The sequence below is a fragment of the Pagrus pagrus genome (genome assembly GCF_965226575.1).
Source record: "Pagrus pagrus genome assembly, chromosome: 15".
Lineage (NCBI taxonomy): Eukaryota > Metazoa > Chordata > Actinopteri > Spariformes > Sparidae > Pagrus > Pagrus pagrus.
In genome coordinates this window covers 996027-1018323 of record NC_140199.1, presented here as the reverse complement: position 1 = coordinate 1018323, position 22297 = coordinate 996027, and the positions used below count along the sequence as shown (strand labels likewise).

Sequence of the window (22297 nt, the reverse complement as noted above, 5' to 3'; positions counted from 1 at the left end):
AGGCTGATGATGTCACAGATCATTCACAAGTGAAATAAAAACAACCATTTCTTCTTCAAATAAAAATTTAGAATTTTTTATTCAATAATATCTTTTATTGCATTTTAAAAGGAATCTTTTGTGTTTACAACAAACATGAAACAACACGTCATGTGTTTGTTTACAAACTTCTTCTGTATAAAGATTCAAAAATACAACAACACTTTAAATCTGCTACACACCGCCCTCTACTGGACGTCTCTTCAAAATACAAGTCAAACCTTACATCTCACATACATTCCTGCTTTATACTCTTCATATATATATTTATATATTCACTACTTTTCTTTACATCGACAGAAAATAATAGAAATAAAAATACAGAAAAACATAAAAACTGTGGAAGATGTTTGTTTTTGTAAAATGTGTTCAGACTCTTCAACAAGTGACCTGAAGAACTTTTTATCATTAAATCTTCTTCTCTGAGGTTTGAGGAGGTTTAAATTTTGGCTGTGATGGCAGAGGAGGAGGAGGAGCAGGAGCAGGAGGGGATTAGGCGGAGGACGAGGAGGACGAGGAGGAGGACAGGTAGGGGCAGGAGGGGGACGAGGAAGACAAGGAGGAGGAGCAGCAGGAGGAGGAGGAGGAGGAGGAAGAGGAGGAGTTAACTGAGTATCAGATTATTTTTTGTGTTGATGAAAAGCAGTGAATCCTACAGACATACATAATAATATTTATGTTAAAATCTTTACAGGATGGATGAAAATTGTGTCACAGCTCTGAACTCTTGAATTAATCACAGAAGTTTTATTACATCAGCTTGATTCTGAATAAATAAAATGGACTCTATTGAACAAAATGTCGTTTTCAACACAGCGAGTTTGTTTGATCATCATCTCGTCATTCAACATTTTTCTGACTACAGTTTGATTCCTGGAGAAATCTTTATAAAAGCATGACTTCAGATAACCAGATATTTATTTTATTTAATTCATAAACAAAACAAAACAAACTTTTAGCTCAACCATCAAATTTGTCGCATCGAGATGCTTCATGAAGATGTTTTAAAACATAAAGGAGAGCATCATCAGCGTATGGGCAGAACTTATTTTCTGGATGTTAAAGTGTTTTTTTGTCCGTATTTGAGGGAAAATGCTCCGACTTTTTTATTTTTTACAATTAACAAGAATGTGACAAATCCCCTTCAGGAGGTAGATTTGAATTAACTTCTCACACTTCAATTAAATAAAAACACTACATAAATATATAATTAAATCCTAGTATGATACTTTGGAGATACAAAGTTTCAAGTTATATTCTGTCTCCTCAAATTAGTGTATCATCACCTAAAAAAGTTAAACTCACATCCAACTGATGATAGGGACGACTATTTAATGAACACAAATATTTACAACAGCACTTGTGTTGAAAACAACATTATGTTCAGCGTCCCTGAATGCCACACCTGTCCTCTGCCATCACAGCCAAATGACAGCAAACACGCAGGTTTACTGGTCGCACCTGAACGCACCCCGTCGCAGACACACGCCGACCTGCCGCTGTCCCTGATGAGACGTGAATAAATTATGTTTTAGAGTGTTGACTTTGTTAACAGACCAATCAGGTGTCTCCACGGCGGGTTTACATCAGGACTCTGTGCAATTTCATCAGATTTATGTCATTAATTTGTCAGTATTACCTATTGATTACTTTGTTTTGTGATCAATAAAGATTATAGTTTGATCGTTTTAGTAACAAAACTCTGATTTTGAGTTTTGGACCAAAGAAGAAAATAATTTCTGCTGCTTTATATTCTGTATCTGGACACTTAAGAGTCTTTATTACTGGAGATCAATAAACTGATCAGTTTACTCGTCAAACACCAACTGTTTGCTCGTACGCTGATCTCAGAACTACAGATGGATAAAGAACCGTCAGTCACACCACCTCTCTGACTCTGAGGGCAAACAAACAAACAAAATAAATTCCTTCAGACTTTTGTGTACAAAGAAGAATCCGTCAGGACAAACACTGTTAGCTAACATCACGTTAGAACGTTAAATCATTTAGTAAATCGTCTTGTTCTCTCTCGTTCTTTAGTTTTAACTCATGTGTCCAGAAGAGAGAAGAGTGTTTAGCTAGCCAAGCACAAAGACCGTTAGCTCAGCTCCATCAGAACAATGTCTGTTGTTCAGTGAACAGTTAGCACTGCAGCTAGTCCGTCAAAGGAGGCTAGCAGTCTTTGTGCTAAGCTAGGCTAAATATGCACTGACAAAGTGCAGCCATTAAAATTAGTTTTTAGATTGTAAATAAAGTTTCATTAAGAGAATAAATCATTCAAAGCATTTGTTCCATTAATTATCATCAACATCACAAAGTCGTCAAAATAACGGAACGGGAAGTCGTTTGAAACGTAAGTGTGTGAGTCTCTAACAAACACGATCACTCTGATGTTTGACCACATGATGATCAGGACTCCTTCACGTGTCGGAGGCGTGTTGTCTTCAGATCCGTTCTCAGCAGAGATTCACAGGCGTTACATATTTCAGTGCATGAAGCTGAGGTCACGTGACATCAGTGTGTGAGGTTGCCTTGGCGACAGGAAGCTCTGAGGCACGTTGAAAGTATTAGACACATTGTCAGCCAATCAGACGACAGTAAAGGCAGCACGAACGCAGTCATGAACGTGTGTTGGAGCAGCAGCGCCCCCTGTGGACACTTTATTTTATATTAATCTGATGATTTATTGATCACTGATTGTTTTAATAAAAACTTTATTATATTTTAATGTCTACTTGTTGTGAATGACATCACATCCTGTTTCTGGTTCTGTCCAGCAGGGGGCGACGCTGCAGGTTAGAGCTGTCTCCGAGGCGTGTGTGTGTGTGTGTGTGTGTGTGTGTCCATCTTTTAGGAGGCGTGTCTGAGGAGCAGCGTGGGGGCGGGGCTCCACTGTCCGTGAGTGTGATGATGTGGTGTGGGGGAGCAGTCACAGGAACAGGGGGGGGCGGGTTTACCTAACACCCCACCTGAGTCCAGAGGGTACTCCAAGATGGAGGCCGGCGCCAGAGCGTACGGGTAGTCGTACGGCGCTGCGTAGATCAGACCGGACTCAGGCCCCGCCCCCTGCATCAGAGCCGCTGGGTGAGGCGTCCCATTGGGCAGCACTGTCTGGATCTGACGAATAAGAGGCATGAGGGCGGGGCCTGTCGGGGCAGGTGTACGCAGAGTGGTGGGAGGGGCCACGACGGGGGCGGGGCCTGAGAGGAAACGAGGTGTCTGAGAGGTGCCTGTTATAGAGAAGGTGAGAGAGGCTGAGGAGGAAGAGGAGGAGGAAGAGGAGGAAATGTTAGTTAGAGACATGATACAGGGTTTTTCTACCCAGAAGTTATTTTAAACAAACATTGTGATTGGTTCTGTTCTGACTGTGTCTGATTGGTCGGTCGGTGTCTTACTGGGTTTGATGTTGGCATCTCTGTACGTCCCATTCAAGATGGCTAACTCCATCAGCTGCATCTTCTTCAGACTGTCCTCGCCCTCCGCCTGAAACACACACCAGGTACTGATACTGCGCTGTAGTACTGCAGTTTGTACACATGCTGTGATATATGTATATATGTATATATGTCAGCAGAGGTCAGAGGTCATGTGACTCACAGCAGGCACCAGCAGCTTGTTGACTTCATCAACGGCTCGTTTCAGTTTGATCTCAGCTCGATTCTGAGAATCTTCCACCGTGATGAGGACGTGAAGATCCTCGTTCAGGTGCTCCCAGTTAGGCTTCCCCCGATTCTGCTCCTCCTGCACAGACAGACAGAGAGACAGAGAGACAGACAGAGAGAGAGACAGAGACAGAGAGACAGACAGGCAGAGAGAGAGAGAGAGAGAGAGAGAGAGACAGAGAGAGAGAGAGATGACATCAGTCAATATGAATAAAACACCAAACAACATCAAATAAAGTGACACAGATGAACTATAACAACAAATAATCAATCAACAAATCAGACCAACGATCACATTTCTGTTTTCATCCTCTCCTCTCCTCTCCTCTCCTCTCCTCTCCTCTCCTCTCCTCTCTCCTCTCCTCTCCTCTCCTCTCCTCCTCTCCTCTCCTCTCCTCTCTCCTCCTCTCCTCTCCTCTCCTCTCCTCTCCCCTCTCCTCTCCTCTCCTCTCCTCTCCTCTCCTCTCCTCCTCTCCTCTCCTCTCCTCTCCTCTCTCCTCTCCTCTCCTCTCCTCCTCTCCTCTCCTCTCCTCTCCGCTCCTCTTCTCTCCTCTCCTCTCCTCCTCTCCTCTCTCCTCTCCTCTCCTCTCTCCTCCTCCTCTCCTCTCTCCTCTCCTCTCCTCTCCTCCTCTTCTCTCCTCTCCTCCTCTCCTCTCCTCTCCTCTCCTCTTCTCTCCTCTCCTCCTCTCCTCTCTCCTCTCCTCTCCTCTCCTCTCCTCTCCTCTTCTCTCCTCTCCTCCTCTCCTCTCCTCTTCTCTCCTCTCCTCCTCTCCTCTCTCCTCTCCTCTCCTCCTCTCCTCCATCTGGTTCCTGTTCACCTCCTGTTGTTCTCTCTGTCTCATGTATCTGTTAGCATAGCAGGTGGCTAACCTCGTTAGCTTCACACACACACAAGATAAACACGAGTGTTTTTGCAGCAGTTTGACCTGAAATGTCTGAAATAGTTTTCGTATTTTCTTCTTCTTCTCTTTATTTTCACTTCACTCACGTCTTCATGACTTCAGATTCAAAACAGATGAAAGAATGTTTCCATCAGAAGAAGAAGAAGGAGAAGAAGAAGAAGAAGAAGAAGAAGAAGAAGAAGAAGAAGAAGAACAAGAAGAAGAAGAAGAACAAGAACAAGAAGAAGAAGAAGAAGAAGAAGAAGGAGAAGGAGATGGTTCATGTTCATGTCAGACCGACAGGAAGTAAAGTTGCTTTAGTTTTGGGAAACACCAGCTGCTCTGGACCAGGAGGCCCAGGAGGTCAGGGGGCCCCAGGAGGTCAGGGGGCCACACACTGCTCCTCTGTTAGACACTGATCAGAGTGATTATTTATTGATCATCTAAAACCAGAACCACAAACAGGCTCTGAAGTCATGTGACCAGCACAGTGTGTGTGTGTGTGTGTGTGTGTGTGTGTGTGTGTGTGTGCGTGTGTGTGTGTGTGTGTGTGTGCGTGTGTGTGTGTTACCTTCTTCCTGTCTCTCATGGAGCCCCGCCCCCTCACCATGATCTTACATCCTGTCTCCGCCTCCAGCTGCTTCGCCGTCAGACCGCGAGGACCCAGAATCCTCCCAACGAAGTTAAACTGACGGACAGAGGAGACACATGAGAGTGACACCTGAACACACACACACACACACACACACACACACACACAGTAACACACACTAACATCTGGATGCTCCTTGGTCGGGACGTAAAGTTTCTCCTGCAGTTGGACGTTTGGACCGACAGCATCCGGCAGCTCGCTGATCCTCTCCGAGCCGTTCAGAGTGTCGATGTACATGTCCTTCCTCACACGACTGATCTCTGCAACACACACACACACACACACACACACACACACACACACACACACACGTTAACGTCAGTAGCAGATCTGTGTGATCAGAGCTGTTGGAGTGATTCTATTGGCTGACACTAAGATCAACAAAACAATCAGTTTGGACCCGACAAACATTTTAAATGATTGTTTCACATCAGAATAATGTTTGTGAGGAGGAGAGAGTCGACTGTAGCGTGTGGACGCCCTCTACTGGACAGAACGTGTTGACATGTTGACGCACCAGCCTGTGAGTCCAGCAACATAAATATTGATTATTATAATAAAATAAAGTCAAACAGGACGACAGCTGCAGACTGACACTGAGCATGTGCAGCTCTCGACACAGCTGAGACAGAGCTGAGAGGTCTCACTCCTCGGTTATTTTCCACCATCAGCTCGAAACAAACGACTCAAAAAGTGAAAGGAGGTGATCAGCTGTTTCAACGACTTTACACATGTTTATTAAAAAAACCTGCGTGCGCATGACACCCTCAGACACACACACACACACACACACACAGACACACACACACAGACACACACACACACACACACACACACACAGACACACACACACACACACACACACAGACACACACACACACACTGTCTCTCAGGAGAAGCTGAGATCATTACAGCAGGATGCCAGCCACAGGGCATTATGGGTAAATTAATTTTGCAGACACAGACACACACACACACACACACACACACACACACATTTTCATTTCATTTTAGCTTCTGAATTAATTAATTAGGCCAATTTAGTGATGAAGAGCTGCACTTAGTGTGATGAAGTGGGGACGAATAAAAGGGGAAGAAGAAGAAGTCAAATATAATCTGGTGCGTTCAGGTGCTGCTGGGAAACTTCAGTGGTCAAACGTCTCCATCGTGAATCCATCAGGACGGACTGATGACGTCATAGAGAGAAGACTCCACCCACCAATCACCTCCTGATAACTTTCATATTGTCTTGTTTGTCTACTGAAACAGTGCACAGTATGACGTCACGTCAGTGTTCATGTCCATTACACTGTGAATAAACCTGCACACAGCTGCTGATCGATGATCAAGCTGCTGATCAACCCACTGACTGATTAACCGATAATCAATGAGCTCTAAAGTTCATGTTGCTGATCTGAACTCTGAACAAAACAACGTTTCCTCTAAAATGTGAAAAAGATTCAAACATCTTTTTATTTAAACTTCTTCCACTTCTGCTTTTATTTTGTTTTTACTTCCTGTTGTTAAAACGTTTACATCTGGGCCACACAAGCACCAGAACCTCAGAACTGTAACCCGGTTCAGACGGACCGGAGTCACTGTGAGCAGAGCCAAACCAGACTGTCACTGAAGTAGACAGACAGTCAGACAGACAGGTGAGCAGACAGACAGGTGTGTGAGGTGTCTCACCCTCGTCCAGCAGCCTCTCCAGGTGCGTGAAGATCCCGCAGAAGTTTGGCAGCCCGCTCATCAGCTTCTTGTCGTTCATGAGCTGCATCAGATAATCCGGACTGGCTCGAGGCTTCTCCATCTCCCCCACCATGGTCCGACTGACCCGGGACACCGACCCGGGACACTCACAGGAAACTTCAGGCGGACTGACCCGAATCACAGCTGCACAGCATGAAGCCAAATCCAGGTCCTGGACCCGGACCCGGACCCGGTCCTGCAGCTGCTTTTAAACCCACAAGTTGTAAAAGAGTGAACCTCAGACTGAGGTGATCCGGATCAGAGCAGAATCCGGAGTGACTCCGGCTCTGGCCCCGGCTCTGGCCCCGGCTCTGCCCCCGGCTCTCTCCCCGGAGCTCCCCGGCGCTCAGCGGCTCTCTGTCGGCGAGCAGCGGCCCCGTGCTCCGGTCCGTCCGGTCCTCCACACACACCCAGACTGACTGAGACACCCGCAGGACTGACACCCGCAACTACTGCAGGCATGCAGCTTCCGGCCACGCCTTCACAATAAAAGCATGTACAGAATGGTGGCTATCAGAGGGATCAATAAATCTGACAGAAATATATCGATTATCTCAACACAGAGTCATCTGTCTGCTCTGACATGTTTAATATTCATCAGAATAAATCAAAGTTACAGTCAAGAACATATTTGTGTCAAACTGTTTAATAATAAACTGTTTATTAAACTTTTCACATCAACATGAAACATTTTACAGATAAAACACATCAGACATTTCATTCAACTTTGTTCATCAAACACAAAACTGATTAAACACTCACATCATAACAATAACAATAATAATAACAACAATAAAAATAATAACGTAACATTTTTTACTAAACGTTTGTTTTTGACATTTTTACAAGTCTGTTTTTCTTTTATTTTGAAGTTAAGTCCACCTAACTTCCTGTGCTGTTCATCTAACATGACAATCCTCTCACACACGCGCACGCACACACACACGCACGCACAAACACACACTCATACCTGTCGCACTCCCTTGCTGCTCTCTGATTGGCTGAACACTGGGACACATACCTCACCTGTCTGATCGTCCAATCAGAGGGCAGTTTATGGTTTAGGTGAGATGTTAAAGCGTCCAGCAGGGGGCTCCACTGGTTCCAACAGGAGTCTGACTGTATGGAAGCTTATGAGAAACAGTTCTGGAGTTGATGGTTCCGTCTCGGTTCATGTTGTTAATTACAGCAAAATTAACCATTAACAGGAGGATTTACCTGACACGTTACCATGGCAACAATCCAATCAGGACAACCTCCCCAGCTCCACCATCTCATCCAAATATGGTCAAAGGTCACAGCATCAGTGTGACGCTGGAGGGTTAAAGGAGCATTCAGCTCAAAATAATGAATCCTTCCTGATCGTGAAGAAGTTACACACATGTGACAGGAAGTGAGTCGACAAACTGTCCTGATGGACTGAACTATGAAACGTTTCACATCCAAATCGTTTTATTTGTTTTAAATCAGAGTTTAATTTTCAATAAACACAAGTGAGAGAGAGAGACAGGGAGTCGGTGTCGCTCGCTCGTTCCCAGGCGTCAGTGTGAATAAAGCTTCTTACTTTGAATCTGTCGCTTTAAATACTTTAATTGGTTTAATGGTTTTACTTCTTTTTCATATGGTAACGAGTCTCCCCCTCCTCCCCCCTCCTCCCCCTCCTGGGAGCCACAGAGGAGAAGAAAAGGCATGAAAGGAGAGGAAAGAGAGAGGGGGAGGAGGGTGAGGAGGGTGAGGAGAGGAAGAATCTAACAACAACACTTCTTCTTCTTGTGTTTGTGATGTCAGTTTGGCTGCAGCCTCGTCTCTCTGAGCAGAAACACATCACACTGAAGAATGTGTCCACAGCGGCACATCTGATCAACCCTCAGCGTCGTCTGCCAGGCTACAAACTGAACAGCTGACCGGCTCTGATTGGTGGAGCTCACACCTGCAGCCAAGACTCAGGGCTCGGAAAACCCTCAGCCACCCACACAGACTTCCCTCTGTGAGCTGAGGTGTTTCTCCTGACCTGCAGCCAACAAGTGACCTCAGCTTCACAGAACCAGGACCAGAACAGAACCTGACCCGAACCAGACCAGGACCAACTCCAGATCTGAGCCTGTGTCTTGGTCAGTGGCTCTGACTGGTGAATCAACCTAGTGTCCATATTTTGATGGTGGGGAAACCGGAGCACTCAGAGGAGAACAGGCAGGTAGACAGACAGACAGGTGACAGGTAGACAGACAGGTGACAGGCAGGTAAACATGTATACAGAGGGACAACAGATCTGAGCTGATGAGGTCCAGGTGTGGAGGTGGTCCAGGTGTGGAGGTGGTCCAGGTGTGGAGGTGGGCGGGTCAGAAGAGTCAGAAGTGTTTCTCTTCTCCTGAAATGCTACATTAGCCACATTAGCTCCTGTGGGTGAGTACTCACATTCTTTACTTCAGTAAAAGTATCAACAGCACACAGTAAAACTGCACAAACAGAGTACTGAAGAGTACTGAGGAGTACTGAAGAGTACTGAGGAGTACTGAGGGGTACGGAGGAGTACTGAAGAGTACTTAGAAGTACTGTGGAGTACTGAAGAGTACTGAGGAGTACTGAGGGGTACGGAGGAGTACTGAAGAGTACTTAGAAGTACTGTGGAGTACTGAAGAGTACTGAGGAGTACTGAGGAGTACTGAAGAGTACTGAGGAGTACTGTGGAGTACTGAAGAGTACTGAGGAGTACTGAGGGGTACGGAGGAGTACTGAAGAGTACTTAGAAGTACTGTGGAGTACTGAAGAGTACTGAGGAGTACTGAGGGGTACTGTGGAGTACTGAGGGGTACGGAGGAGTACTGAAGAGTACTTAGAAGTACTGTGGAGTACTGAAGAGTACTGAGGAATACTGAGGAGTACTGAGGGGTACTGTGGAGTACTGAGGGGTACGGAGGAGTACTGAAGAGTACTTAGAAGTACTGTGGAGTACTGAAGAGTACTGAGGAGTACTGAGGAGTACTGAGGGGTACTGTGGAGTACTGAGGGGTACGGAGGAGTACTGAAGAGTACTTAGAAGTACTGAGGAGTACTGAGGGGTACTGTGGAGTACTGAAGAGTACTGAGGAGTACTGAGGAGTACTGAAGAGTACTGAGGAGTACTGAGGGGTACGGAGGAGTACTGAAGAGTACTTAGAAGTACTGAGGAGTACTCATACTGTGTACTGTGGGTCAGTTTGTGTTTTCAGAAGAATCTCTGGAACGAGCTCTCCACCCACTCTCTGCTCTGATTGTTGGGAACAAACGACATCACTGTTCATGAGGTCACGTGACACAAAGACAACAGACACACAGACAGACAGACACTGACACACAGACAGACACACAGACACACAGACAGACAGACAGACACTGACACAAAGACAGACACACAGACTGACACACAGACAGACACACAGACAGACATGTACAGGTGTATATAAAATGTCTCAGGTACAGCTGGTCTGGTTCAGTTTTGAAGTTGTGACCTCAGAGACGTCTCTGCCAGACAAACTGCAGCGTGTCCTGATGGATCCTCAACATCACCGGTTCAGTTTCATCTGTCCCTGAACTGCTTCTGAATCTAAACTGTCAAATAACCACAAACAGCTGATGAACAAACTGTGTGTGTGTGTGTGTGTGTGTGTGTGTGTGTGTGTGCGTGTGTGGATCAGCTGACTGTGTGTTGGATCTTTGTTTTCCATCAGACAAAAGAACAAAAGGACACAAACGTTCGTCTGTCTGCAGAGTGACTCCTCCTGTTTTTATAAAACATCTTCTGTGATGTCACACATCGACTGTCTGATGTCGTCCAATCAATCTGCAGCGTCAGATATTGTTCTTCTCACTACATGATGCTGATCATAACTGTGTACAAGTACTACAGACTGCAGTATTTGTACTCTATCTCCTGTGTGATGGATGTAGGAGGTCCTGGGAAAGGTCCTGGTCCTGGTCCTGGTCCAGGTCTTGGACCGAGCCAGACTACCGAGCCAGCAGAGACTCCACAAATCAACAGACACAAACCACAGAAGAAGATTTGATTAAAGGAGCAGTTCACCCTGTCATGAGGAACAGCGCCTCCTGCTGGAGTCTGAATGCTCTCAGATCAGTTTACATCTCTGATCCCTGTCCTCTCCTCTCCTGCTCCTCCTCTCCTCTCTCCTGCTCCGCCTCTCCTCTCCTCCTCTCCTCTCCTCTCTCCTGCTCCTCCTCTCCTCTCCTCCTCTCCTCTCCTCTCTCCTGCTCCTCCTCTCCTCTCTCCTGCTCCTCCTCTCCTCTCTCCTCCTCTCCTCTCCTCACTCCTGCTCCTCCTCTCCTCCTGCTCCTCCTCTCCTCTCCCCTCTCCTCTCCTCACTCCTGCTCCTCCTCTCCTCTCTCCTGCTCTCCTCTCCTCTCCTCCTCTCCTCTCCTCTCTCCTGCTCCGCCTCTCCTCTCTCCTGCTCTCCTCTCCTCCTCTCCTCTCCTCTCTCCTGCTCCTCCTCTCCTCTCCTCCTCTCCTCTCCTCTCTCCTGCTCCTCCTCTCCTCTCTCCTGCTCCTCCTCTCCTCTCTCCTCCTCTCCTCTCCTCACTCCTGCTCCTCCTCTCCTCCTGCTCCTCCTCTCCTCTCCCCTCTCCTCTCCTCACTCCTGCTCCTCCTCTCCTCTCTCCTGCTCTCCTCTCCGCTCTCCTCCCCTCCTGCTCCTCCTCCTGCTCCTCCTCTCCTCCCCTCCTCTCCTCACTCCTGCTCCTCCTCTCCTCTCTGTTAAACTTTCTCCCACAGTTTCTCCTCTGGTCTTTGAGGAGATCTGGATCTGTTGTGGGATGACTGGGTACAGTTCAGACCTCCATGTTCTCTGAAAGGAGAGGTCTGACCCCTCCTCCTCCTCCTCCTCCTCCTCCTCCTCCTCCTCCTCCCCCCACTTCCCTCGCTTGGTGTCTTTGTCTCTGTCCTTGGCATCCACAGTGAGTCCTCAGAGCGTCTTTCAGGAGGAGAGAATAGAGGATTGTCTTCATCAAGGAGGACGGCTTGTTTCAGGAAGTCCAGGCCGGGAGGAAGGGGGGAGGAGGGGGGAGGAGGAGGGGGGAGGCAGGCAGAGGGAGGTGAAGCAGAATGTCAAGGCGAACGTCTTTGTGTCGGGTGTTTTCCGCCTGGCGACAGCTGATTCATATTCAAATGGTGCTTCTGAATGGACGGTTCACACACACACACACACACACACACACACACACACACACACACACATTCCTGGAGGAGGTGAAAACTGTGAGAAAGGAGGAGGAGACAAACAGGAGTCACATCCATACTGACGTTGAACTTTTATTAGTTTTGATAAATGATGACACGTTGATGATGTCATTTACTAGATCAACAGCATGAAAAAAAACACTCAAACACATGATGTCACAACATATGATGTCACAACATGTGATGTCACATCTGTAAACATGAGAATACACCATCAATGGAAACATCAAAGGCTGTCCCGAGTGTGAGGTCACAAAAACACGACTACATTTAATCCTGATCGGTGGTCGGGCGCTCCACGCTTCTGACGACTGTCGCTCCACCGGTTCAGACGTCTCCATGGTAACCAGACGCCATCCTCCAGCCGCCACAGTGACGACACAAAGTTCTTCAGGCTCATCAAAATTGTCGAGCGTCCGACCACGAATCAGGTCGTCAGTGTTACTGGGTCGACTCTGTCGCCATGAAAACAGAGCCGCTGACTCAGCAACAACCACACCTGAAACTGAACATCAACATCTACAGAATGCTGAGTTCTCATTGGACAATTCTTTATTTGAGGTAGGAGGAGCCGTCCAGCTGTCTGTCAGAGGAATCGAGGGTCTCGATTGGCTCGTCGGGAGCGGAAACGGATCTCAGACAGTTTGGAGTTGATGCCGGATCCGATGACGCCTTTCTTAGCGAGAGGAAACCGAGCCAGGATCGCATCTGACAAACAGAGAGAGGAAGACCATCAGAGAGGAAGACCATCAGAGAGGAAGACCTTCAGAGAGGAAGACTATCAGAGAGGAAGACCATCAGAGAGGAAGACCTTCAGAGAGGAAGACTATCAGAGAGGAAGACCATCAGAGAGGAAGACCGTCAGAGAGGAAGACCGTCAGAGAGGAAGACTATCAGAGAGGAAGACTATCAGAGAGGAAGACCGTCAGAGAGGAAGACCATTAGAGAGGAAGACTGTAAGAGAGGAAGACCTTCAGAGAGGAAGACCGTCAGAGAGGAAGACCGTCAGAGAGGAAGACCATCAGAGAGGAAGACCGTCAGAGAGGAAGACCTTCAGAGAGGAAGACTATCAGAGAGGAAGACCGTCAGAGAGGAAGACCATTAGAGAGGAAGACTGTCAGAGAGGAAGACCGTCAGAGAGGAAGACCGTCAGAGAGGAAGACTATCAGAGAGGAAGACCGTCAGAGAGGAAGACCGTCAGAGAGGAAGACTATCAGAGAGGAAGACCGTCAGAGAGGAAGACCGTCAGAGAGGAAGACCATTAGAGAGGAAGACCGTCAGAGAGGAAGACCTTCAGAGAGGAAGACCGTCAGAGAGGAAGACCGTCAGAGAGGAAGACCATTAGAGAGGAAGACTGTCAGAGAGGAAGACCTTCAGAGAGGAAGACCGTCAGAGAGGAAGACTATCAGAGAGGAAGACCGTCAGAGAGGAAGACCGTCAGAGAGGAAGAGTGTCAGAGAGGAAGACCGTCGGAGAGGAAGACTATCAGAGAGGAAGAGTGTCAGAGAGGAAGACCGTCAGAGAGGAAGACTGTCAGAGAGGAAGACTGTCAGAGAGGAAGACTATCACAGAGGAAGACTGTCAGAGAGGAAGACTGTCAGAGAGGAAGACCATTAGAGAGGAAGACCGTCAGAGAGGAAGACCATTAGAGAGGAAGACCGTCAGAGAGGAAGACCATTAGAGAGGAAGACTGTCAGAGAGGAAGACTGTCAGAGAGGAAGACCATTAGAGAGGAAGACCGTCAGAGAGCGACAGATTAAAGGAGCAGTCTGCTGAATGAACCTACTGAAGATGGCGTTGATCTTGTGCGGGTCGAGCGCGCTGCGTTGTGGTTGGAAGGCAGGCCGGCGGCTCCGCCCACCTCGTAGGTTACTGTTCATCAGCGTGTTCATATCAAACACACCCATCAACAGCGTCCGGGCCATTGCTGTGGGAGACTGCGCCTGATTGGCTGCCTGCCACGAGCGGCCTTCACATAGAACACCTGAGCCTGGATACACCTCCACCTGGCTCACCTGGACAGATGAAACCACAACAGACAAGTTTAAAACCTGATCAGATTAAACCAGACTAATCAAAACTAAAAGGTTGGAACGCCTTGGAAGCCGAAAAATGTAACATGTACGGATCCACTGCAAGCCAGACCATATGAAACCAGTTTCAGATTAAACAAATTCCTGATTAAACCAGTTTCAGATTAAACAAATTCCTGATTAAACCAGTTTCAGTGTGAACCAGATCAGATTAAACCAGTTTCAGAGTAAACCAGATCAGATTAAACCAGTTTCAGAGTAAACAAATTCCTGATTAAACCAGTTTCAGTGTGAACCAGATCAGATTAAACGAGTTTCAGTGAAAACCGGATCAGATTAAACCAGTTTCAGAGTAAACCAGATCAGATTAAACCAGTTTCAGAGTAAACCAGATCAGATTAAACCAGTTTCAGAGTAAACAAATTCCTGATTAAACCAGTTTCAGATTAAACAAATTCCTGATTAAACCAGTTTCAGTGTGAACCAGATCAGATTAAACCAGTTTCAGAGTAAACCAGATCAGATTAAACCAGTTTCAGAGTAAACCAGATCAGATTAAACCAGTTTCAGAGTAAACAAATTCCTGATTAAACCAGTTTCAGTGTGAACCAGATCAGATTAAACGAGTTTCAGTGAAAACCGGATCAGATTAAACCAGTTTCAGAGTAAACCAGATCAGATTAAACCAGTTTCAGAGTAAACCAGATCAGATTAAACCAGTTTCAGAGTAAACAAGTTCCTGATTAAACCAGTTTCAGTGTGAACCAGATCAGATTAAACGAGTTTCAGTGAAAACCAGATCAGATTAAACCAGTTTCAGAGTAAACCAGATCAGATTAAACCAGTTTCAGTGTAAACCGGATCGGATGAAACCCGTTACAGAGTAAACCAGATCAGATTAAACCAGTTTCAGAGTAAACCAGATCAGATTAAACCAGTTTCAGTGTAAACCGGATCGGACTAAACCCGTTACAGAGTAAACCAGATCAGATTAAACCAGTGTCAGTGTAAACCGGATCAGATTAAACCAGTTTCTGTGTAAACCGGATCAGATTAAACCAGTTTTAGTGTAAACCGGATCAGAAGTGTCCTTACATGTCCGTTAGTGTGTCCAGCAGTACACTGGCTCTCGGAGCAGCTCCTCCTCAGCTCCTCCATGTCGGTCTGGCTGCAGAGTGGCGCCTCCTCCCCCATGTGGCTCCCCAGGCCCAGGTCTGCTCCTCCTGGCAGGTCCTCATCCTCAGAGCCCAGCGGGCCCCAGGACTCCAAAATGTCCCCGCTCAGCTCCTCCTGGAGCTGCTGGGTGTAGACCTGCGGGTGGAGGTCTCCGTCCTGATTGGCCGGCTGGTGGTGATGCGAGTACGGGGCGTAACTGTCACTGCCTCCTGTTGCTGTGGAGACGGAGTGATGACTGTTGGACTGACCCAACGTCTGCCACATGGTGGACAGGAGCCCAGGGATTTCTGGGAAATGTAGTCACAGTAAATGTCATGAAATTAAACCAGATAAAATAAAACCAGGCAATTTTATTCAAACCAGATTAGACCTGTTTAAATCAGATCAGATTAAACCAGATTAGATCTGTTTAAATCAGATCAGATTAAACCAGATTAGACCTGTTTAAATCAGATCAGATTAAACCAGATTAGACCTGTTTAAATCAGATCAGATTAAACCAGATTAGACCTGTTTAAATCAGATCAGATTAACCCAGATTTGATCTGTTTAAATCAGATCAGATTAAACCAGATTAGACCTGTTTAAATCAGATCAGATTAAACCAGATTAGATCTGTTTAAATCAGATCAGATTAAACCAGATTAGACCTGTTTAAATCAGATCAGATTAAACCAGATTAGACCTGTTTAAATCAGATCAGGGTGAATTCTCTCCTCGTGCTCAATAAGGTGTGTTTTTGTCTGATTATTGCAGGTCAGATTGAATTAGATCAGGTGTGACAGGAAGTGAAAGAGAGTAACTCAGTGGTCTGTGATTGGTTAGCCATGACCAGGTACACTCAGGTGACTCACCGTGGACCAGCATGTTCCTCAGTCTCTGGTTCTCCGCCGACAGCTCGGCTCTCTCTCTCTCCAGCTCTCGAACCCGCGAACGCAGGAAGTGAAGCTCATTGGTCTGTGGCGGGGTCAGGACCGGCCCACCTGACACACCTGACTCCACCTTCACCACCTGCAGGAGGGAGGAGGGTGGGGCGGTGTATCTCACTGTCAATCAACAGATTACTTCTCAAACTCTTCTTCATGTGCTGTGAGAGCGACGGTAAATGAAATTCTGTCCATCAGAGATGTTCTGATCCAAGTGTTCGCGGCTCATCGTGTGTTTTATATGAAATCGGTCGGATAAACGTAGAAGAAGAATAAAGTAACACAAGATGCAAATACTCACGGACAAGTACTTTAAAACTGTATTTGAGTAAATGTACTCGGTCGCTGGTAGCAGCACAGAATCTCAAATAAACAGAACCAACATTAAATGAACTGCTGCTCAGTTTGTTGAATAAATGTTTTGAAGCTGTTCTGGTGGATGATAATGAGCCTGCATCGCCTCCCACAGGTCCGACTGTCAAACTGCACCAACACCAGAATAAATCATGTCAAGTCTTTATTTCTTCTGCACACTGACGGCACTACAACGTGTTTTCTATATTTGTTCGACCGTGTTTTATTTTGTTTCATTATTTATGATCTAGTTCTCACACATTGATCTCCTGATCAGCTCGTGTTGTATAAAGTTTAGCTGCTGTTTATCTCTATAAAAACTGTAAAAAGTTATTCAAATTCAAGTTGAACAAAAGTTCAGAAATTATTCATATTATTCATTATTTTCTTCATATTTTACCTTTATTTCACTTCTTCTCTCTCCTGCAGTCATTTACTGTCAACTTATTAATAAGAAACATACATAAACAGCTGTAGCATATATTTGTACATATGTATGAACTAATTCAACAGTAAAGACATAAACAGAATGAATATTAATCTTTCATTATTAATTTAATGACAGCTCCGTGACGTCAGCTTTTGTAAGTGACATCACGACCACAGCTGAAGCATTTTACCGATCAATACACCTGATTATTGACCCGCAGACAGTCGTCAATAACACAGTAACAGTCGCTCTGATTGGCCGTGAACAGACACAGTACTGTCAACAACCTGAAATATCCCACTGCACGTGAACTCAGCCTCATTATATTTAATGAACACCGTGCAGGTAAACAGTCAGTGTGACGTAAGCACACACACACACGCACACACACGCACACACACATCATATGTCTACGTGTCTGTGGTACATCATATAGTGCAGCAGGTCTGTGATGTGGCCGGGAGTCTCACCACCGGCGGCCCGGTGTCGCCGCTGTGTGTCCGCTGCAGGACGCTGCTGTCCGGACACTCCGTCATCTGCAGCCCAGAACCGGAGCCACTGCTCGGGCTGTACCGTCCGAGAAAAGCCGCCAATGTTCCGCTGCCGAGCCGCCAGCCGCCGCTCACAGCAGCACACAAAGAAGAAAACAAGTTTATTAAAATTCATAGAGACGTCCACATCCGGTGCTCCCCGTGACGTCATTACTGACAGACCGCGCTGTAGTTCTACACAGGGACGCTTTGTTACGTTTCTGCGCGTCCGAGACTACAGTACCCAGAGAGCACCGCGGCCGGCAGACTGTAAACATGCATGGCGCCTGAAGGACGAAGAGACTGATGATCGGTGAGTTCTACTAAGTTCTACTGGGTTCTGCTTAACATTACCGTTTCGGTACTGGGTTCTATACAACCTTAATCTGTTTCTAATGAGTTCTGTTGAGTTCTACTGGGTTCTACTTAACATTACCGTTTTTTTCGAATGAGTTCTACTGGGGTCAGCTGAGCTGTACTGTGGTTCTAAGTGAGACACGTCACCTCTCACCTGTCACCTCTCACCTGTCACCTGTGTGTGTCTGCTCAGTGTTTGTGCGGTATAACCTGGGGCCAGGTGTGGCGGTGGAGCTGCAGCAGGAGGCGAGTGTGGCCCAGCTGAAGGAGCTGGTGGGGAGTCAGCAGGGAGTCCAGCCCGAGCACCTCAGGGTGCTGTTCGCTGGCAGAGAGCTGAGCAGCTCCGCCACATTGCAGGTGAGTTCAGGTGAGTTCAGGTGAGATCAGGTGAGGAAGAAATGGTTACTGTACTGAGGCGTCTTCACCTCCTCTTGGTGACTCCTTCCTGTCCTCTCCTCCTCCTCCTCTCAGGGTTCTGACCTCCCGGAGCAGAGTACCGTCCATGTTGTTCTCCCTCCATCAGGTTCCTCCTCCTCCCAGCTGCTCCTCCTGCAGCAGCGCCTGGCTCGAGGAGGCGAGGAGGAGCAGGACAGTCTGACCAGGCTGGACCTAAGCTCCTCACGCCTCCTCTCCACCTCCTCTGGCCTGGCAGTGATCCTGGAGGGGGGTGATGGAGGAGCACAGGAGGCGAGAGAGGAGGCGAGAGAGGAGGTGCATGCTGCAAGTCTGCAAGGTCAGAGTAGTAACAGTGTCAGTACTCCTGTAGTCTGTCTGTACTCTTGTACTGTATCAGTAGTACTCTGACTGTGTGTACTTGTGTGTACAGGTGTGCGTACTCGCAGTACTTTCTTTGTGTACTGTAAGAGCTGCAGGTCGGTCCAACCTGGAAAACTGAGAGTTTGTTGCAGAAGCTGCAGACAGACGACACTGACACTCAGCAGGGTGAGAGCAGTACTTGTACTGTTAGAATGAAGTATTATTACTATTGTAGTGCAGTATTTATACTGACTGTACAGACGTTAGTTCACCTCGCTGTCATGTGACAGTCGTTGATGATGATGAAGATGATGATGATGAAGGCTCCTCTCTCTGTGTCAGGGTCCGTCCTGTTGGGAAGATGTTCTCCTTCGAGGTCGTATCCATGGCGTGTGTCAATCAGACGGTTGTCATGGAAATGAGGCGGTAAGTGGGCAGAGGTGCTGTTTGATGAGTCCACCCAATGGCATTCTGGGAGATGTAGTTTATCTACTCTGTGTGTGTGTGTGTGTGTGTGTGTGTGTGTGTGTGTGTGTGTGTGTAGGAGTTCTACATGAAGTGTGCGTCCCATCCGACCTCAGATGACGACCTCTCTGTGGCCCTCGACCTTATTATGACCAACAGCAGAGACGTCCCCTGCATCGCCTGCACCGACATCATGTAACACACACACACACACACCTACACACACACACACATACAGTATCCATATATCTACTCCTGTAACTTGTCTGTCTGTCTGTCTGTCTCTCAGGGACGTGGTCCTGGTCTTCCAGTGTTCGGAGCGTCACGTGATCTGTCTCGACTGTTTCCGTCGTTACTGTCAGACTCGACTCAACGAGCGACAGTTTGTTTACCATCCTGTGATTGGCTACTCGCTGCCTTGTGCTGGTGAGTGCATGATGTCACTGCAGTGTCATCAGCCCAGTAACCCACTGATGATGTAACAGTGTCATTAGTGATGATGTCACAGTGATGATCTCACAGTGAGGCTCCAGATGTGACATCTTGCAGGAACCCGCGGATCAATAAAACACTTCATCATCTTCACCATCACATGATCATCAATATAATCAATAGGTGTGATTCTCTGTCTCCAGCCGGCTGTGACGAGTCTCTCATTAAAGAGCTGCATCACTTCAGGATTCTGGGAGACGATCAGGTGAGTTTTAGCTTCTTCTTCATGTCGAATATTTCTGATGTGAGACACATGATGCTGTAACCATGGAAACATCAGAGGTCACAGAGGTCACGCGTCTGTGTGTTGAAGTACTTAACTTTGTAGTACTATTCACTCAGTAGTACTATTTTTGTAGTACTATTGTACTGTACTGAGTTCTGTCTGTCTGTGTCTGTCTGTCTGTCAGTATGGGCGGTACCAGCAGTACGGGGCTGAGGAGTGCCTGCTGATGACTGGAGGACTGATGTGTCCGTCACCTGGCTGTGGGGCGGGGCTTGTCCCACCTGATGGCAGCAGGAGGGTGGAGTGTGACCGACAGCTCGGCTGTGGCTTCATCTTCTGCAGAGACTGCAGGGAGGACTACCACCAGGGGGCGTGTCCCACTGAGCTGGTCCCGCCCACAGGTGGAGCCTCAGAGGTGAGCTGACCAATCAGGGAACAGATCAGCTGACTGATCAATATTATTATTTGTGATGGTCGACATGTTTCTCCAAAGTTTGAATATTCAGGTAAGAAATAACAAACAACTCTTCCTCCTCCTGCTCCTCCTGCTCCTCTTCCTCCTCATCTTCCTCCTCCTCTTCCTCTCTCTCCTCATCGCCCTCCTCCTCCCGCTCCTCTTCCTCCTCCTCTTCCTCTCCCTCTCTCTCCTACTCTTCTTCTTCCTCCTCCTCTTCCTCCTCCTCTTCCTCTCTCTCCTCATCTTCCTCCTCCTCCCGCTCCTCTTCCTCTCCCTCTCTCTCCTACTCTTCTTCTTCCTCCTCCTCTTCCTCTCTCTCCTCATCTTCCTCCTCCTCCCGCTCCTCTTCCTCTTCCTCCTCCTCTTCCTCTCTTTCCTCCTCCTCTTCCTCTCCCTCTCTCTCCTACTCTTCTTCTTCCTCCTCCTCTTCCTCCTCAGAGTTTCGTGGTGGATGAGGAGGCGTCTCTCAGGGGGAGGTGGGATCGAGCCTCCCTGCTCCTCCTGCAGGAGTCGACTAAACGCTGTCCTCAGTGTTCAGTTCCTGTCGAGAGAAACGGTGAGAAATAGTCTGAACTTACTGAACCAGTTTGAACCGGTCCCTGCCGGTTCTTACCGGTCCAAACTTTTTCTGAACTGGTCAGAACTTGTCAGCTTTTTAACATTTAGAACCTCATTGTGTTCAGGGACTGTAGGCTTTCTGTGTTTTCGAGCTCACTGACACGCAGCTTGTGTTGCCCTCAGTTTAGTCTGTCAGGCGGCACAGTGTGCCTGCTGTAAGCGCTGCAGGAGCATCAAGACACGTCCAGCTTTAAAAGAGTTAAAATCAGAGAGGTTAAAGGTCAAAGGTCACTGTACTGTACACACACACTGTATGTAACGAGCGTGTTGTCTCCCCCTGCAGGCGGCTGTATGCACATGCAGTGTCCTCTGTGTAAAGCAGAGTGGTGCTGGCTCTGTGGAGTCACCTGGAACAGAGAGTGTATGGGAGACCACTGGTTCGGATGACGCACACACACACACACACGCACACACACACACACACACGCACGTGCGCGCGCGCACACACATGCACACACACACGCACACGTACTCTCTCACACACGCACACACACACGCACACGTACTCTCACACACACACACACACGCACACACACACACACATAGAGACTCTCTAGGAATCGACCCTCCGACTCTGATCGACCAGCTGATCTTCAGATACAGATCATTAGATCATTGATAATCAAAGAAGCTGCAGGGGATTGTGGGAGATGTGGTTTTAAGCTCAGACCCTCGGTGTCTGATTTAATACACGTTGATTAATTATATTGATACTTTAAAGATGTCAATGTTATGATGTCACATATGATGATGAATTGTCAAAGTCCAGCTGAGCCTCTGATTGGTTGAAGAATGTGTCATGAAAACAGTTTCCTGTTTGTCTGTTCAATAAAAATGTTTATTTATTAAAGCAAGATGATTGGTTTGATTGATTTTCGTTCAAAGGTTTTGATCAGACGCAAAGCATGATGGGATCAGGGTCAGTCAGACAGGTTCTGTTCAGCAGATCAACGTTATTGATCCGTGTGGAACTGAAGTTTATTAACTTTATTCAATCTTTAAAATCTTTATTCAGTCAACAGATTTTAACAACAAACAGTAGAGACGTCTGAACTGATTGTTTATTGATTGTTTGCTAATAATGTAGAAATCATTTGATTATCAGAGCTGTGTGGACATCAGTATTGATCCAGGATCAGTCCGACACACAGTGAGGTCAGAGGTTCCTCTTTACAAAGATTAAAGCTAAAAGCTAAGCTAACGATTTTCAACTGTCCAATTTTAATTTTAAATGTATTTATTTTATTGTATTTTAGACTCCGACAGA

At 46.9% G+C, this 22297-nt stretch overlaps 3 protein-coding genes across 3 annotated transcripts; 1 reads left to right on the top strand and 2 right to left on the bottom strand.

Moving 5' to 3' along the window:
* Positions 1-60: 60 nt before the first annotated feature.
* On the bottom strand, positions 61-7406 carry qkib (QKI, KH domain containing, RNA binding b). The gene is made up of 6 exons (XM_084375950.1): positions 6924-7406; positions 5358-5494; positions 5154-5270; positions 3637-3780; positions 3435-3522; positions 61-3293 (listed from the first exon to the last, which is right to left on the bottom strand). The coding sequence occupies exons 1-6, from the start codon at positions 7054-7056 to the stop codon at positions 2890-2892; spliced, it is 1023 nt and encodes a 340-aa protein (XP_084232076.1). The 5' UTR covers positions 7057-7406; the 3' UTR covers positions 61-2889.
* Positions 7407-12252: 4846 nt separating this feature from the next.
* Positions 12253-17855, bottom strand: LOC311270793 (uncharacterized protein). Its single transcript, XM_084375953.1, has 5 exons — positions 17600-17855; positions 16274-16430; positions 15339-15706; positions 13997-14225; positions 12253-12918 (listed from the first exon to the last, which is right to left on the bottom strand). Exons 1-5 carry the CDS (start codon positions 17663-17665, stop codon positions 12797-12799), a joined length of 942 nt encoding a protein of 313 aa, XP_084232079.1. The 5' UTR covers positions 17666-17855; the 3' UTR covers positions 12253-12796.
* A 23-nt stretch (positions 17856-17878) lies between these two features.
* On the top strand, positions 17879-21944 carry prkn (parkin RBR E3 ubiquitin protein ligase). Its single transcript, XM_084375946.1, has 11 exons — positions 17879-17972; positions 18210-18373; positions 18488-18749; positions 18843-18958; positions 19115-19198; positions 19317-19432; positions 19527-19663; positions 19873-19934; positions 20140-20370; positions 20851-20968; positions 21314-21944. Exons 1-11 carry the CDS (start codon positions 17966-17968, stop codon positions 21415-21417), a joined length of 1401 nt encoding a protein of 466 aa, XP_084232072.1. The 5' UTR covers positions 17879-17965; the 3' UTR covers positions 21418-21944.
* The last annotated feature ends 353 nt before the right edge of the window (positions 21945-22297 follow it).